At 32.7% G+C, this 20,418-nt stretch overlaps 1 protein-coding gene across 1 annotated transcript in view; it reads left to right on the top strand.

Moving 5' to 3' along the window:
- Positions 1-20,418, top strand: part of Myo10A (unconventional myosin 10A) — a 67,788-nt gene that overhangs the window by 37,702 nt on the left and 9,668 nt on the right. The window contains exon 22 of the mRNA XM_013316729.1: positions 15,361-15,719. Coding sequence (XP_013172183.1) covers positions 15,361-15,719 — 359 coding nt within the window. The remainder of the gene's footprint in view (positions 1-15,360; positions 15,720-20,418) is intronic.

Genomic DNA, 20,418 nt, shown 5'->3' on the forward strand with positions numbered 1-20,418 from the left:
GACATGTTTAAATAAACAAAAAAAAATGGTTCCTACTTCCGAAGTGACATAATGCTTTTCAAACTGATTCTTATGTAACCGATTACTATTTAATTTGAGCCCAATATTTTGCATATTTAATTTGTTAATATTGATGTTTTTTTTATGACATTTGGTATTTAGTCGCGAGGTAACATTTTTGTGTACCATATTACGTAAATGCATATAAGATTTTTTTTATTTAAGATACTTCTTGTCCATTTCGTTATTTTTGTATTTATTCGATATCGCTTAAAATACTTTTTTATTAATTCCTTTCACGGATCCTTCATGAAGTTTTATTATCTCATTTATGTAAGTCAATAAATTTTATAGCACTTTCAATTCAATTAAACCATTTAAAAAGTACAATTGTTGCTGCTCCATTTGACTTACTGATAAATTTTACTTTAGCAATATTATATTTCAACATTTTTTGTGTTGCGAGTTCCATTTTTCAAGCTTTAATAGGGGACATGAGTATTTAGGGTTGCCAACATTCAATAAATGTAGACACGAAAACTGTCACCTAAATAAAATATCTGTGTTCGTATATGCATCAAATAATTCGGTTCCAAACTGAAAATGAGGCAACCCTAAACATGGTAGTAGTAAAGAGATAATAGTGCTGTACCCGTATATAAGATCAGTCAACCCTGGTAAGCAATATTGCTCCCGTTAGCGTTGAGATGTGAAGCCCGTTACACTGACCGCGCCGACACACACGGCCGCCCCGTGCCGGCCGCACTTCCTCATACAACATCTAGAATGTTCCACCCTAACGATTAGAAATACGAAAATATAATGAGTAAGCTCTCTATAAATATGATTTTCAGTTGAGAAAATTTTCCTAAAACAAAACAATCTATAACATAAAATAGATTTTGAAAATGGAAGACCAATATTATATCTACATATTTTTTGAATATTAAACACTGGAACATAATTTAGTTTAATTGAATTTATAAATAAGCCTTCTGTAAGTTTTCTTGATGCATCTTATAGGTAGTGTACAGCTATAAAATAATAAAGGTGGTGTGTACATTGAAGGAAATTGTGGTTAGCGCTCACCGTATGTCGCGTGGAAAATCGATCCAAATCGATAAAATTAACACACCTCACCACATCTTTTTCTCATATCAAATTTCAGATAATCTAAATTATTTGTGATAACGTTAGACTTGTACGTGAAAAATTTATACTTATTAAGACTAAAATGCGAATATAAATATTAAAAATGGAAATTCCAATAAACCATGTTTTAATATAAAATCTATTAAATTTCTAAACACCATATAATTTGACCTTTTTAATATTTAAATATAAACATTAATTATAATAAACTATTATTTAAACTTTATTAAATGTCAAAAACATTGGATGCGTGAGTAGCAAAGATGGGCTCGGTAAAGACGCGCGCGTTAGGCTTGTGACGCTCGTGCGGCGTGTGGGGCGCATGGTGCGCGCAGTCAGCGTTGAGCCGCAGCATGCAGCGGCCGCGGCTAACGCACGCGATGCGCGACAATTGGCGCCACCTGCATCGCATGTACTCCCTCGAGCAGGATTCCCCGCCCCCGCAGCGCGCACCATCCCTCGACTCCCTCATCAATTCCTCCGAAGGCGCTCTCTCTAGCGCCGACGCATCCAACCCCGAGGACTCCGACTCCGGCGCCGATACTCGTGACCCCGAACCCACCCGTCGCAAAACCAAAAAATGCCCCCAAAGTTATTCGTCGTCGTCTAGTGGACATATGGAGACGATACACGAAGAAACAACAGAACCTAAAGTGTCAGTGAAAGAAATTCTAGCAAGGTTCGAGAATTTGACCGAAAAAACGGATTTCGTACAGGTAGGGTGTTACGTTTTTGTTGTGCGAACAAACAATAACTGTTTCAAATTATGTAGGACATGTTAGAATGTTTATACGTGATTTTGTTTGAATTTGTTGTTAAATAAGTAAATATGAAGAGAGGTCGGTGTATCTCGTGGCGTCTCTAAACAATCATTTTTTATCTCAGATCAATGCATTTACTTTCTTTGGCGCGGCGATGTCACGCGTGAGAGTCTGCCGGCTCATTCTTAACAGATTTGTCTTATTTGCATAATACTTCCACGATTGTATAAATCTTGAATACTTAATAAGGAAATTCTTTGAAAGGATAATTTTTCCTTTACTCAAGATGAGGGAGGCAGCTCTCATAAATTTGATAGTCTTTGTTAATGTGATAACTATCCGATAATGTATAAAGTAATTGTCTAAGCATATTAACAATATATTCTTCGAAACGATATAACGTTCAATAAATAGTTGTCACATCCAGGTTCAAACTTTGGACATAAAATTCAAACCCCTTTGTACAACCTCTGCACCGTGCATGTTAACTGTACCAAAGCGATGTATCCATTACTAAACTTCAATATAATAATATCTTACCATACTTATGTTCTCACGACCACCACTTTCCAATCTCGGATCATCGTCGACTAATCCATAAATCTTTGTATCTGCAGGGAAATGATTTTCATTTCTCAGAATCTATAGCAAAAAAAAGTGTTTTCTGTCGATTAAATATTTTAAATAACCATCATTATTATCTCTGTGTCTTTTCCCATTCTTTCGAAATTTTAACATCCTCGTATTAACTCTCGAAATGGCAGAGCAGATTCAGATCAGATCAGAATAGCATGGTTTAACAAGGCGTCCTCGTCAAGATCTATTTAAACGACCCTGTTCATTCGACTGTTTTTAATACTCTAAATAGGTTATCTTCTACGATATATCATTGATTTCATTTATCTTAGTCTCGAAGAATTTTTCAATTTCATTACAATTGTACCACAAAATAACATAATTTATGCTGTTCTAGTGTAAAGTTTAATACTTCTTCTAACAACTCTTTATTTTATGTTATATATGAATCAAAATATAAACTTATGTATTAGGTATACATGAACAAATCAATTACATAAGTGATCACACGCCGCGGAGCGCGACCTCTGCCGGTCAAGGAGGACTGCACACTTACAATTACTTAGCAAGTTACGAGCTTGACGAATAACTTTAACTTAGGATTTATCTAACATCACACATTCTAACTTCATGAAACGATATAGGAAATATGTTTATATGTAATAAAACGCAAAGAAAGTTGAATAACTCCCAATTTACGTCAAAAAGGTTGTTTGTTTTAAATTTGTTTTTTTTTTAATTAAAAAAATATGTAGCTTATGTGTTCCTCCAAAGTACGTTCAATGCCATGCCAAATTTCACGAGATCCTTTTAGCCGTTCTGGTTACACGTAATAACTAATATCCATTCATCCATTGATAAATCGAAATATTCACATTTATATTAGTAAGATTTATCTAACGTATCAATAATGTTCTTGTAATTTTGTTAACTCTGTATTTCGTTTAATTTGTTTAATAATCTTTTATTCTAGAAAATAATAGAAGCATAAAAAAAACTATGGCGACGTGTGCTCATGCAAGCGAATTGCAGGGAAAGTTGATGATACTTAAATATGCATACTAATAACGTATAACTGGCCACCCAACAATGTGTGCGTCGTAATGATCGCGCGGAATTGCTGGTCATTACTACGTTATTTACAGAATTACTGGACTTTTCGACTAATTTATATACGTACGAACGACGTGCGCTATGTCTCATTTAGTACACAACCTTTATTATGATATAATATTAATGTATGTATCAACTAGCTTTTAGCCTTGACTTCATTCGCGTGTAATTAAAAAAATGTAGTAAGTAGCTTATCTGTTCTTCCAGAATATTATCTACATCTGTGCTAAATTTCATTGAGATTCGTTGAGCAATTCTGGAGATATCTTCCAACGAGCATCCATCCTTCTAAACTTTTTCATTAGTATTAGTAAGATTTACACTCATAGGATCAAAAGACTAGGATCTATAGCCTATCTAAAGTCGGATACTAAACGTGTTTTTGTTGCCGGCAGCGAAAAATAGGTTTTATTGTGTACGCCTGTGTGTTTATTATTGTTTTTTTCTAAATAAGAATAGTCTCCAACAAGTAACACACGGTCCACTTTAAAAATATTCAAATACGCTTTAGAACCTTGTTTTTTTCGTTGATAAATGATGCAATACGTGACGATATCCGCAGTCATTTCTTAAATAGTTTTTTCGCCAACAATTTTTTGTAGATCCAATTATAAAAGTATATTCATCTTCGTTCTACAATAAAAAAATAAACTACGCGTCTTCAATAACTGAATGTAATTTGATTTGGTCACGGCTATCTTTAAAGATATAAGTTTAAGAAAAAAAAAAGATTTCATTAATTTAGTTTTTACTTACGAGTACCATTGATGGTTACATGCCTGAGATTTCGATTTAATGACTGACACTAGTACCCCCCCCTCCCTCTCTTTAAAAACTTTAAGGTCCTTTTGATTATTACTTATATTAAATCACAATTGTAGAGTGAATAGGCACTTACTAAGCTAGCGCGTACCATCTTTCGACCAAATCTCCACTTCACCAGGTGGGATCGTGGTCAAGCGCTAGCTTATAAAACGTAAAAAAAAAAAAAAAAAATTCTAATACTATTGACCTTGCTTTGATCTTTGAATAGTTTTTATTGTACGATTACAATAATTTTGTTACACAAATCCCTCCGTAATAAATATTAAATCAAATCATATTATTCGCAATCGTAAGCGCATCAAAAACTATTATTTAATATGCTTTGTAACGTAAATTATTATTACATAAATGTTTAAATATATTGAAGTAATTGAGTAAAATAATGATTATTAGGTTTTCAAAAATGATAACTTATGTGAACTGCATATAAAATTGATGTGTGAATCGTATGTTATGTGAAACTATTATAAATTCGTCGCAAATCGTCCCCGGTGCGCGACAATGGCCCCGTCGACGCTCCGACGGCAGCGGAGCGCGCTTCCGTTTCCTAAACACGCGAACCAATGACTATTTGCACGCTTTGACTATGACCTGACTATGACATCAATTACATTGTATTACAATATCTAACTATCTTGTTACCTTCCGTAATACTTTTTAAGATAATTCCACCAAACGTCAACCTACAAGAATCGAGCATATCACCGTCACAAAGGCCGGCAACACTTCTGCGGTTCCTCTGTATGCTGGATCCGGATGGATGTCTGGTATTGCTGATATCCATGGGCATCGTTGAACACCTCCCCCTGCTCATTTGCTCCCATCTGTTATAAAGAAGTGGTGATTTGCTCGATTATTCTTGTAGGAACCCAAGTCATACTTAGACGGAAAAACTGATGCTGCAAATTTGCTTCAATCCCGTCTGGTATAAATCCTTTTAAAGGATATTTCGACTAATATGTGGTGAGTCCATATTTAGTGTTCTCTAGTATTTGTTAACAACATGTTAAATGGTTACAACTAGGTCTGTAACGGTGCGGTAGAGTAGGCGACACTACTCTACATCTTAAGGAATGTGCTACGTAATCGACCGCTTCTAACCTGTATGATACTGTGAAAAATTTTCATGTATCGACTTATTATTTGTTTAATATATTCACACGTAGAGTTATCTAATATCGTAAGCAGACCTTTAGTGTAGATTTTCAAACTAAATTAACACTTTTTCTTCCTGTAAACTGTAAACTTATTGTTATCTATTTTCAAAGAAAAAGAAGATGTATGAACTGTGTTAAAGCTTACCAAATAGACAACTAAAATCATCATAGAATCTTTATACGATGAATGGATGTTTGTTAAAAGTTATCTCCAGAACGGCTATATGGATCTCGCTGAATTTGACATAGAGAACATAGACTGACAAGAACACATAGGCTACTATTTTTTTTTTAATTCGGCGCGTTCATGGGTGACAGCTCAGAAATATCCTTTCTTGATTTACGCACAAGGCTCTAATTACGTAAAGCCTTTCTTCACATGTTTACACACTTTAAATTACGTTACATATACCGTTTACGCCGTTAGCAAGATGTCACATAATCTGTAGCGCACACGACGCGAATCGCTACAGATCAATCTTGTGTATTTTACTCTTAATCGAAGTAACGGCCGGGAATGTAATGGATTTTTGAATTACTGTCAATTTTATATTAATCGTCGTCCACTGAAAAATATACGTTAATTTTATGTTCGTCTTTATATATATCCTTACTTATGAGACTAATATAAATGCGAATGTTTAAATGTATGTTTGAAGGTATCTCCAGAATAGCTGAACGGATTTCCATGACATTTGGCATAGGCATTGATCATAGCGTGGAAGGACGCATAGGTTACTTAATTCCGCGCGGACGGAGTTACGGGTGACAGCTATGGAGAATAATAAGAAAAAGTTCAATAATCATTCATGAAAAACACTAACATATTGTGCCATTTTGGTGCTTTTGTGTTTAGTTTATTATTTTGATACCATAGATAAGTTATTTTCTTATCTTTATACGTAAACATTGTAAAAAGGAATAAAAATGTAATCGAAACAAAATCATTAAATACTTCTTACTCCAATTTTTATACAAATTCACTTCGCGGTAATTCTAAACTCATTTCTAAATCTTGGTTTATAATTGTTAAATTTTAAAATGTAGGTTAATAAAGCATAGTCACTTTTCCGTAGCTAACTATCAACTCCAAATATTTACATTTAATTAAGTTTATTAATATGTAACTCATAAAAATCTACTTTTTACTCTATTCTCGTTATATTACTTATTACGAGTATGGTAGATGTATTGACTCAATCGATATTTTCATAACACTTATTTTTGTAAAGTAAAAATTATATTGTTGTTTTATTCAGGATAAACAATATAAGTTTTATTATCTTACTTATATTATACATGCCAATGTTTGGATGTATGGATGGATATATGTTAGAAGGTATCTGCAGAACAGCTAAACAGATCTTGGTGGAATTTGGCAAAGATATAGTTTGGTAAAACACATAAACTAATATATTTACTTAATTCCGTGCGGATGAAGTCGCCGGCGACAGCTAGTTTATTACTAAATTGATGCAGCGCACTCGTACGTTAAACTTTGATTAGTAAAAAAGTCTATTGTGTAACATTTCAGTTAAAATGTAAACTCGTCACGTTTACTGGTGCGTAAATCCTATTCAACAATGTTATTGTCACTGAGCTCTACACGGTTTTTGTACAGACTAGGTTTTTATAAACATGAATGTATAAACTTGTGAATGCGGCATATTGTATTTTTTGCGATACATGGTTGAGGTCTACGTCCAACAATATTTGTGAGCTTGAACTTTTAAGTGACAAGACTTGTCAAGCACGTACAATTGTCTATTAAATAAAAAAACAATAAGTACAAACTTGCTTGCTTGCGAGTACATGTTTAAGTCAACAGTAGTCTAAATGTTTCAATGTTATGTGCCAGAATGACATGCTCATGTGTGAAAAGTTGCAGAGTTTACACAACGGCAACTCTTTGCCTAGTCCGTTTCTAAATAATCAATTGTCGTAAGCCCGGAGGCCTAATTTAGTCCTCTTTCCCTTCCCATCCTTTTTCTTATAAGGAAAGGATGGGAATTGGACTTACCGGATGAGAGGATGCATGGGAAGGGAAAATATTTTCTTTCTGCGCATCTTCGCCTCCGTCGATTAAAGGTAGGCAACGCATATGCAATTGCGTATATCTATGGGCAACGGTCGCTTCGCTGTTACAGCGATTATAGGTGGCCGCTCGCTCGTTTGCCACCTTATGAAACAAAAAAAAGCCTATAAAGATTCATAAACACAGCATTGAATCGTATGTAAATATGTAATGCAACATGTAAATGTAACTTTCCACGGAATTGTAACAACTGAGGATTTCATAAAATTACATCACGAGATAAAAATCTCGATTACCATGGATACATTCGAAACGTGAAAGTGAACAAACACTTAAATCTGCAGATTTCGAAGAATATGTATCGTAAAACCAAAGTAAACGGTACACAAACTCAAACTGAATTTACCAAAAGAATCGAGAATATCTGTTTAAAAAAAAGGCTATTTTTATGCTAAAAGCAGCAGCAAAAAATATAGCTAATTATGGCATGAACAAGTAAGGACTGTGGGTTTCCGAGCCCAAAAATTCCGTTTAAACCATATCTCTGTGTTGACAATGATAATGAAAGGGATGACGATATGTTTTATACAGAGATTTCGGTATCAGAGACCCACTTTAACTTAAATATAAAAAAAGTTTATCAATAAACAATTTTTGTCTCTTTCGGCAGTGAATTACTACTTATGTTTTTATTGGTGCCATCTCAACTAAAACTATAGCAATGGGTGCTTTACTCATAATTGTCAATTAGGTGTGGCCATAGCCAAAATCTAATCTAATAAACGCAATGAGAGCGTGTCCGCTATGCTCTCTCACTTTCCACTGACATCAGAAACACCAATGTAATTAACTCGTTTTTACTATGATACCTAAATTTTAGGGCATAAAAGAAAACATACATACATATATAAAACATTTAATAATGTCCAGTTGAAATAAATGTTTGAATTGCAGCACTCAAGGTTCTTAAGATAGTAAAATAAATCTCTCATACTAATGCGACGGACTAATTCATGAGTATTGGAATGTTACTAATATTATAAATACGAATGGATGTATGTTTGTTAGAAGGTATCTCCATAACGGCTGCATAAATCTTTCTGAAATAGGTGTAGAACATAGTCTGGAAAAACACATAAACTACTAATTAAAAGTTTTTATAATGCCGCGCGGACAGATTCGCAGACGACAGCTAGTTAATCATAGTTTAAAATCGAAGTTTAAGTACATATTAAAAAATATTTCTTAATCATATTACGTTATTTCGATGTTCCACCGCCTACTTAGATATAATCTGTGGCGAGCATAGACTACCGCGTTCTAGCAATTATAAAGAAACTCTGTAATTGTCTCTGCCTTCCGTAAACGTAAAATAATAACGTGAGAAAATGCTTCCATGTTCTGTATTTTTAACTTAAGTTTATCTTAATATTCAAATTATTATTTAAAGTAAAATTATAAAATAATTCACAAAGTTTTTCCAAGCTAAAACTCAACTAACCGTAATAAAACCTAAGTTTATTTTTTGTGTTATTTAAAAACACTCGATCAGCTTAGGGAACATACCCATACTACATGACCTTTTTTTAGTTTTTTCCAAGTTTTTTTAGACTGCATGCATACTTAAATTACTAGTAAATAATGTATTATGAAAAAGAACAACTAACGAATACGTCACAAAAACTTGAGCCCCCCCCCCCCACCCCGCTCCAGTGACTAAACGTAGTATTTTAAAGATTTCGCTAACCCCCCCGCCTTCTAAACGAGTCACGTAGTATGGGTACGTTCTCTTACTCTAGGATAAGGACATTTAATTGAAATTGCTAAAAGTAATCAAAATAAATGTTGCTATCTTAAGACATGACTGTTTTGTTAAAAATATTAATGCACAGAAGTATAAAGGAAAATGCGTTGACGATAAAAGAGGCATTAATCAAGGTATTCAAGAATAAACTGTGAAGAACGAAAGGAGACTTTTCCATTATTAAAAGCAAACTGTATAGTAATTAATGTGCAAGGCAAACAGCGTTAGAATAGGAATTGTTTAAAATTAACTAAGTAAACATAATAGGGGAGTTTCGGGTAAAATGATAATTAATCTATTCGTAATTAAATAATCCCATTTTTTTAAGTGACATTTGCTATTGTGAATAAAAAAAAAAAACACAAATAAAAAAATTGTTTAATTTTTAATTACATTCCTTAATAAATCAATAAATTCTTAACAATAGTTCACAGTGACCATTGTCAAGGATAACTTTAATCATAGTTTATTTCTATTGTTCATTCAGAACTCCAATATCATAAAGATTATGTTTCACATGGAAAGTATGTTATAATAATTAAAACAATATTTAAACTGTATAACTAACATCGTGATCAATAATTTTTCATTTCTAATGTTATGAAATATTTCTGTTTCGTTTTAAAACAATATTTGTTTTATAATAAAAAGTATTTATGTTAACGTAATATAAGAAACTGGCCATTGAATTATAAAAGAAATTTTTTTTTTTTTGACAGCTCAAAAAAAAGTGACTAACTTACATTACAATCATTAGTGATAAAAAGGTGACGGACAGAAAATGTTGTATCCTAACTATTAAAACTCACATACGATAAAAAACTTAAAACTTTGTTGCGAGGTGTTCCATTTAAGCCGAACATCCCTTTATTAGTTAATGCGCGACTTCCTTTCATGTTGTATAAAAACAATAAAGTCACGAATTGCCGTGACATTGCTTGATTGTCACGCTGTCCGATGTTTGTGTTGGAATAATCAAATAACCTAATTTAAATAATAAATGACTAACATTGTTCTATGCAAATTTATTTGGACTATAAAATGATAACAAAAATTGCTCAGATTTATACTGCGGTAATCCATGTAAAAAACGTATTGTTATCTCTGTTCTATCTATTGGAAATAATGAGAAAGAAAAGAGATGACAATATTTTTTGTTACGCGTATTTTGGCTTATACTAAAAACAATCATCAAAACATTTTTATCTTTTCTGTAAAATGAAATATAACTTATAACTTCAAGTCATCTAATAACACGAGTAAATGTCTAGAACGAGGAAATCTCATACGTTTCTTGACGCTCGTCTTACAGAGTAAAAACCCGTTGTAGCAAAGTGACGGTTCCGTGTATCGTGTCAGCTTGAAACATTTTAATCTACGTTATCTGAACTATATTTGTTACTAAGATATATTCACGTGTAATATGACTATGTACTACATAATATACATTAATAGTTATGTACAAAATATATATTTTACATGTGTACACAATTTTAAACTATTCAAATGTTAATGAAAATCCATTGATATGATTTTATGGGGAATACTTAACGGAATTTTTACTAACAAACTTTAACACGTTCTCGTTAATGACTGAGGCCTGACTGGTTGAAATTCAAATTTTCGACAAACAGAATCGTAAATAGGCGTAATAATCATAGTAAATACACAAGTATTTACCAAATGTACAGGGCTTTAAATAAAAAAGCCCTTGTTTGCAGAAAACCGTGTTAATATTAGAACATGAATAACAGAAAGACATAGAAAACTGATTTGACATTACGAAATTCAAAAGTTTAATTTCTTCTTTTTCCTTTGATTTAATGGCAGCTATAGTGTAAAAACTCCTTGAACAAATATCATCAATTGTAATTTATTCATCGTACAACGTCAGAGATTTATGGTCTTATAATGTGAAAGTACGATGACTGAGACCACGAAAGTATGGAGTTAATGTACGGAACGGAAACTATATAAATCTTAACAGGATTTAAGTGATGTACTATATCACTTATGTAACTTTGAATATAAGTTACTAGAGAATTATAAAACAAGCTGTTATCAGCGACTTTGCTTGAAATTGATTATCAAAAAAAACTTGGTTATTCGCTATTCCAGAATATAAAATAACTATATCGCAACTTGCATCCAAATCCGTTTAACTATCTTGGAGTTACGTAGTAACAGATTCCTTTGCGCTCTCCATACTTTTGTATTTACAATATTAGCGAGATAAAATTTACGTATCTAATTTATTAAATTGTGCTTATTTATTAAAAGGCAATAAATATCTTGCAGTGTAAGAATTTTATATAAAATTCTCGTGTCATAATGTTAGTTACCATACTCCTCCGAAACGGCTTGACAGATTTTTATAAAATTTTATATACATATGCAGTAGGTTTGAGAATCAGCTGTTAAATATTTTTTATTATAATACCGCGCGGACAGCGTCGCGGGCGACAGCTAGTGAGTCAATAAAATCTTAAATCGTGTTACTCTAGGTCTATTTGATACCTAAGACAAGTCTAGCCTTCTGGGAGACGAGGCCACATTTCTCGGAACTAGAGCATCAGGTACAGGTTAACGATGACACATCCGCGCAGTGTAACATCTTTGCTACATAGATACAATGTTTTTATGTCCTGACCTGGATAAACTCTAGACACGTCGTCTCGTATAGAAATAAGCAAGTAAAGGCAAAATTATAATAAAAATCTGCTTATCAGTTTTTTTATTGTATTGTGCGTTTACTAAAATGAAAACATTACTATTTCACTTGTATTTAGGTTAGTTAACGACAACGCCATCTCTGTGCAGCTTTCAAAACTATTTAGAAATATTTACTTTTGTTTTTTGTGTGTACCAAAAGCGGTGCTTTTGGAGTGCTTGTAAACTATTCTACGTTGTCATAATTTGTAAAATATAATGAAAAAATGATACCGTTTAATGTATAAATTTTATAAATATGGATCACTAAACATATATTGGTTTTATAGTTTTCTAACAGATGGCGTTAGGAGTACAATAAAATTGTAATACAAGTCTTCTATTTGTTTATAAGTCTAATAAAATAAATTTAAATTCCTGTTCCTCAGCCTAAATCCGAAAGGATAATAGTTTCATAGTAAAATGTAGCACAAAACTGAAAAAAACGTGAGATAATGTCTATTTCTATTCATACCAAGAATCCCTACGCATTAAAGTCAAAATTATTCCTGAAAACTCACATTTAGTTCCCGTTAACGGTATATACGTAACCTCTTTTTGTTATTTCCTGTTGATTTAAAACCACATTATGAGTAACAAAAAGTAATCGTGCCAATGAAATGCATTTTAATTAACAAAAACATCAATCAAATGAATTATTACTATACTGATCACAATATAAAAGGCCCGTTCAAACAACTTCAAAAAGCACACTTGCGAAAAACAAAAAGTGAGAATTGAAACCAACGTTCTAAATTTAAAATTTCCCTCCAATTCCTGTTTTGAATTCTTTACTTCTGTACTTCGCTTGCTACTTAAATTTTCTTTTTCTTTTGTTAATGTCATTATTTTGAGGTGATCGGCCATTTTGTGTCCACGATTTTTCATTACTGTGAAAATGGGCCAATAATTTCATGACGACTATGATCGTAACAAGCGCGTTTGCATTGAATATTCATACAAGAGCGGTGGAGTGTGGACAGTTACTGCGTCCACTGCACTGTAAGTGGAAATGCAGCTCAGTAGCCACACGTCGGGACAGGCAAACAGTTTTTATATCGAGAAAGTGTTGTGTTGTCTCTGAAAAAGGATCCATATATACTGTATGAAATTTGGAATTGAGATATGGAAAATTTTTACGGTATTATTAGAACTCTGAGCAGGAAAACATTGAAACGAAAACCAAAGGTACTTTTTTTAATTTGCTGCTTAAATTTAGTTCGTAATTTCTCCAGTTATGCTGATAATTTCAAGATTTTCCTTTAAATGTTTTGCTTATTTTATAAAACTTTCTAAACGTTATAAATGACATATTATAATTTGTATAGATTTAAAAACATCATATATTTTTGGCGGATTACGAAAACTTTAATAAAAAAATTATCGCACGTTTTCTTTTTACGAAAAAAATGTTCAAATTGGACACATCATAAGATTAAAACCATGAGCACTTATATTACTACATATTGTTATCTCTTTCTATTCAAAGAGAATAAATGTGACGACAATATTTTTGAACGCTACGCTTTTGAACAATATCACAAAGCTAGGCACAGACATGGCAACTTGAGTAAAGACCGGACTTACCATAGACAACATTGTTATTTGTATTCAAATATTACGTACATAAACGTAACACAATCGATAAAATTAAAATGGTTAATGATTGTTCAAAAGTTTTTTTTTTTATTTATGATGTCATTGGCACAATAATGTGAACTTATAACTTATATTAGCTGTTGTCCGTAACTCCATTCGCGCGTTATTAAAAAAAAACATAATTAATAACCTATGTGTTCTTCCAGGCTATATTCTCTATATATATATGCTAAGTTTCATCGAGATCCATTCAGTTGTTCTGGAGATACCTTTAAACAAACATCCATCCATCTAAAGATTTGCATTTATAATATTATAAGTTAGACATCATTTATATCACTCTTAAATTTTTGTTAAAGGAAAGTTTAAAAACTAATTTTCATACGATTTTCTTCAATATACGTAACATTTTAGGACTTCATCACTGCAACTCATGTAAACTGTAGAGAAATTACTAAGAAATTAGCCGTCTTAAGTCATTTACCTGCCATCAAGATGAGAAGATAACAATTTACTAAAGATTGTATGTGCACATAATAATTAAAAGCATAACAAAATTGCTATGTTTAGTAACATGATACAAGGAAACTGATTAATGTTATAAAATAAAATTGCACCATAATAACCGATCTCCATTCATCTTCAAAATTAAAAACAAAATTACAATATTATTACGAGACTTAAATCAACAAAGTAAAGCACCATAATAAAAAAAATATAGCTTTATCCAATTCTTAAATAGTTTGTAATTGTGTCCTACGATTATTATAATGTAATTATTTCGTTCAAAAGATGTCAATATGAACACATCTTACTGTTTGTGTACAGCTTCGGCGGCCATGTTGCATTTTGCCGTCACGCTTTCCTAAACACATCGCCACAGGTCTGAATCTTCAATAATCTTGTAATTGTTTTATTGGTGTAACGACTTATTATTGCTTACAGGCTTATTATTGCTTAATTTGAACAAACCTTTTAGTTATATCATTGATTTTTATTAAATTATGATTGATTTATTAAACAACGCCTACTAAATTCTAATAGCAATAATTCTTGTTATGAAAACACATCACAAAAAATCTGTCTATAAATTTGGTAGTTTAAATATCACTAAATTATGTGAACATTCTATTACTAAGATTTTCCTACAACTAAAAATTCCTTTATGACAATGATAGAATATTGAATTAAACTCACGATGTTTTAAAGTCAATCGACAAAGTTATTGGACAATAAACTATATTTTTCTGTCATAATTTTTAAGCTATTTAACCAATCGTGTTCATTCATCTATGAATATAAATCAACTCAACGAATAATTGTATATAATAATTACACAATACTGAACTAAATGTTTAGATATAACTTAATTGTATATTTATTTTATAACGATGACAATCTGCGTAGAAAAGCCGTATAAATGGATAACATCTTTGTTTATATCGTAAATACCTAAGATCTGAGTAAACGTAGTCATTTTATAATTGCAAGGATATCAAGATGTACAATTACTATTCTGTGGTAATATATTTATATAAATTCACTTATTTATCTTACAGATTAGTGTTCTAAAAATTATGTTTAAAAAATTGATTTGCTTTTTTTTACTGGCAACATTTTTTGTTACAGATACAACCAAAGCCTATGACAAATGGCATCACAACTAAAGAGCGTATAATAGAACGAGACAGCAGAGAAACAAGGGACATACGAGAATCCAGAGAGTCAAGGGAATCGAGGGATTCAAGAGACATACGAGAGATCCGTGAATCGAGGGATGAAACGGAACATATGGAAAGAAGAGCACAGACAAACTCGCCTGTACCCCGTGAGAGGGAAAGAGACAGAGATAGGGAGAGAGAAAGAGAACGTGACAGAGAAAGAGAACGAGATATAAGGGAAGAAAGAAGAGATCAAACGACACCACAACACGACGGCAGACATCCTCTACTCCAGTTCGCAGTCGACCATTTCAGACAGAGTCCAGAGTGAGTACTAATATTTTTTTTATTTATTTAGACTAAAATATTTTTGCCTATTAACCAGAAATTTCACGGCGAAAAATTAGACTTAAAATCACATTTGACATCAGCGCCATCTAGTAACAAAGCATGAATATGGCACTAAGTTCGATATAACGGTTCCCTGTAAAAATTTTAAATCTTAAATTATTAATTTTAATTGGATTAATTTGGCTGTATTTTTTATATTAGTAGTACTTACAGAATTTAATAGTATTTAATGCTTAACACCACGGAATTTTTTCACTTCCAAAATAAGATGAATTGCAAGAAAAAAATACTCTTCACCTGAGCTCATTGTAGAATTAGAAAGATAACTAAAGTCTATGATGTGTTAGCTTAAATAATGATTGAATTTAAGTTTAGGAAGCTCAATGAAAGTGCAAGTTGTAATGATAAGACAAATTTAATGCAATTTCACTTTGTTTATTGATTTCACGATACTGACAGATAAAATTCAAAAGTGTTATTTAATTAATATTTCTTGGAATTATCTTCATATATTAAAATTATTATATATTTTAAAATAATTAATACAATGAGTTTACTAGAGATTTCATTTATATAAATTTAAAGCTTACTTTAGTTCTTTTATACTATTCAAGGTCACCAGACGATAATTTAGGCTAAATCTAGGTGGGGCTTGTAGTAAAACCTTTTTTTTATACAAACGGCAACGCTTACACATGTAGTTAGGTGATGAGAACAGTTTTCATATGATATTCTAAAATTAACAATAGCCAAATGGTTAATGCCACGGACAAATTAGAGTCTGAAAATTTGAATCTCTTTATTTGACTATTGTAAACTGTATTAGACAATGCATCGACATTATTTAGAACTAGCGAAAGCCCGCGACTCCGTCCGCACGTAATTAAAAAAAGACATAATTAGTCTATGTGTTCCTCCAGACTATGTCCCATATGTATGCCTAATTTCATCGAGATACATTCAGTCGTTATTGAGTTATCTTCAAATACTCATCCATCCATCTAAAGATTCGCTTTATAACATCAGTAAAAAGTAAAATAATATTAGTAAAATTTAGTCACAAAAAAATAAGTAAATTTATTTTTACTTTTTTAAAATTGTATGTTTACTTATCATTTTTAATGTGAAAACGCGGGCACCCAAAACTCAGCTACTGGTTTAACTATAACAATAATATGTTGCTCAAGAAAAGGAAAGAAGCGACGGTCATTGTACTCGATTTGCGTAACCCATTGTTACAGCAACATATAATTGTATTGTACTGCCAAAGTAGCATAGCAACTGAAATTATTTTGATACAAACATACACATTTGAGAGCCTTAACAACAATCCGCAAAAGGGCTATTGTGACAGACAAGGGCCTAGTCCTAGCTTAAGGCTCTCCGTGTGCGACTTCGTCCGAGCGGTTTTAAAAAAAAAAACTAAATTAGTAGTCTGTGTTCTTCCAGGCTATTTTTACTTCTATGCCAAATTTTAAGCGAAATCCTTGCAGCCGCTGGAGTTCAAACAAACATCTATCCCTCTAAGCATTTATAATATTAGTAATAAGTGCGATTAGTAATATGAAAACATACAAAAGCTGAATCTATATCTATGCATATCAATTAAATTAGGGTACATATATGCACCCGAGAGGGAGCTGCCTCGGCAGCTGGCGCAGACGGGGACGCGGACGAGAGCGAAAGCGTGCCCGTGGTCCCGTCCCGATGCGTTGGAGGAACAGAGGGGTTTAGTGGGTATGCCTCCGCTATGGAGGAGAATCCCACATAACTACCGCGTCCCCCCCGGGGCGCGGAGTATGTATAAAGCATTGCCCTCTGAAAAAAAAGGGTACATATATGCTGTATTTGCGTAACAGATAATGGAAAACCAGTCGATCGTCGTTATTTCGAAAATGTATTACTGAATTTCTAAGTAACTATAGGTGGTGGTGTTTATTTTACAAATCCAAATATCATGAAATCTTTAGTGTCTAAAAACTTTTGAAACATAGCAATCTGAAAAGATATTGCGACAGTCTATACTTACCAATCCAATGAAGAAAGAAGTTTAAAAAAGTTTTTTTTATAAAAATTAAAACTTATGGATGTCGTCGATGTGTGAATTAATCCTCATCGATCGTTGTTTGTCTGTTAGTTATAAAAATGGATTTAGTTGTTAATGTATATGTTAACATGAACGACGTTAACAAAGCGCTACATGATATTAATTGCTGTATAATGCTGTTATCTCCTCGCATTGTTCTGCTCAGCCGCAAAAAGAGGGCGCTCGTAGTTTTACATTCAATACAGAGCACCGCGCGTTCTAAGAATCAATGTTTGCATACTTCTTTAATTACTGATTCAGGGCTACGAGATATTGATTTGTTCGTGTTATTAAATTATTTAAGGTGGTTAAATAGAGTTAACAACCATACAGTAACGGAAAATGAAAGATAAAATCAATGATATTTGAAGAAGTTTGCCTAAATTTCATTTCTTAAATGAAAAATAAAAACAGATTTCTAGAAGTTCTCCTATCACCATAAATTTGGGATAAATATCTTGTAAATATCTAATAAGCAGTATTTTAATTAGGAAGTGATGTAAAATTTATTATGTTATCAAACAATCGCAACTTTCGAGTGAGGATTTGCTCTGGTTTAAATTCAAAAGAGTAACGTAATGATTTTCGCGTTAGGCAACACCTTTGTCAGCTGGTGCGTACATCAAAAACAATGGAGCATTAAAAATGTTACGCGGAAAAAAATGACAATCAGCCCTAGTTAGTCGAGTGTGGTGTTTCGTTGGGAAAACATTGGCTTACCGTGGCCGTGGGACAGGGGCGCGCCAGTCGGCGGCCATGCCGTGCCTCGCGTTCGCGCACCTCAAACGACGAATGCAAGTATCCGAACGTGTTTTTGTGTTTTTGACAGATTGTTTTTTTAAAGGACAAGAAAAATTGTTCCTCCTTCCGTGAATATAATTTTTTTTTGTATTTAATTATTTAATACGTTTTTAATCTGTGTAAAATCAGTAATTAATTGAGCGACGTCCGCAAAATTAATTAAACAGTTAAGTGGTAAGGAAGGAAGTGGAAAGAAAGTGACAAAAACCCCTGACTAGTTTTATCGATAAATTACGGTTTATCTATTTTTTCAAAATAATTTTAATTTATTTTTACATTAAAAAAAGCAAATTACAACATATTATAGCAATCGCGAATAAAAATGTAGAAAAGACATGATGCTAAAAATTTAAATACTCGAGCAATTTTTGCGTAATAATAAATCGCAACAATCGCTAGAGATTTCAGTTGAGTAATCCGAGTGGACACATCTCGAGCGTTTCCTAAATATTGCAACAAACACCACCACAGTTTTAATTCTAGCTGTCCCGTATATTCTTTAATTAAAAAAACTACATAGTCAAAATAGGCAAAGCGTAATTCATACAATTTTCACGGTACCACTTAACAAATTTTATATAAATCTTATATATAAAATTCTCGTGTCACAATTTTCGTTCCCATACTCCTCCGAAACGGCTTGAGAGATTCTCATGAAATTTTGTGAGCATATTAAGTAGGTCTGAGAATCGGCCAACATCTATTTTTAATCCCGCGCGGACGGAGTCGCGGGCGACAGCTTGTGTTATATAATTATATTTGTTTATTATCATAACGATAAACTTCTTCTGATCTCAATCATCGAAATCAATGTTTTATTCACTGCTGCTTTCGCAAGAGTTTCGGAGACATACGGTAACATCACATTGAATGTCGGAAAACGATTCTTGCAACCCTAAGCTTTATTTATAAATACTAATATTGCGTCTCACAATATCTAAGATTTTTTTACGTAAACTTTTTCTCATTGCCTCTATCGTCTGGATTAGTTCCTTAGTGTAGGTTTGTCATAGTAAATCTACATTAAGGGTAACTACTATGAGTGCGGCTATGAGTATGTTAGTCAGATTGTACTAACAATCTTTTTACTTATGGCTAATACCAAGACAATCGACAATAGCCGATTGTGTATTATTTATATTGTATCGTGTTTACTTTATTATGGACTAGCTAACGCCCGCGAATCCATTCACGCAGTATATAAACTTAATTAATAGCCTATTTATTCTTCCAGACTACGCCATGCTTCTTTCTATATCTATGCCAAATTATAATACATTGAAATCCGTTTATCTGTTCTGAAACATCCATCCATCTAAACATTCGCATTTATATTTTTTTTTGTGACTGAATTGCGACTGTTTGCCTTGAGTATAGCTTCACCGGGTTTGAGGTTGTCGAGCGCAGATGGCACTTAGCCTAAACCTCGTTTAAGAGTAACTAAACTCGAGGGCTCCCTCAGGAACCTCGGCTCGGGCCGTTACTTCGTTATCATTACCGGATTGCTTATAATATTAGTAAGATCAATTAATTCTAAGAATAATTGTATTAATTAAGTATCTAATATAGAATTGCATGACGAAGCACGTGTGTAAACAAATACATACGAAAACCGATGAGATGCAAAATAATTCGAATTCGGTAACCAACGGCAATGGTCGAACACTTTCGCCGATTCGCGTTCAGTGTACGTTTACTCGACCAAGTTGTCGGTCCATTGGTCGGGAGTTTAGTGTTCGTTCAGTCGATTGAGATGTCGGTCGAGTTGTCAGGTGATCGTGCCGACAT

The sequence above is a fragment of the Papilio xuthus genome, unplaced genomic scaffold (assembly GCF_000836235.2).
Source record: "Papilio xuthus unplaced genomic scaffold, Pxut_1.1 DF826945.1, whole genome shotgun sequence".
Taxonomy (NCBI): Eukaryota; Metazoa; Arthropoda; class Insecta; order Lepidoptera; family Papilionidae; genus Papilio; species Papilio xuthus.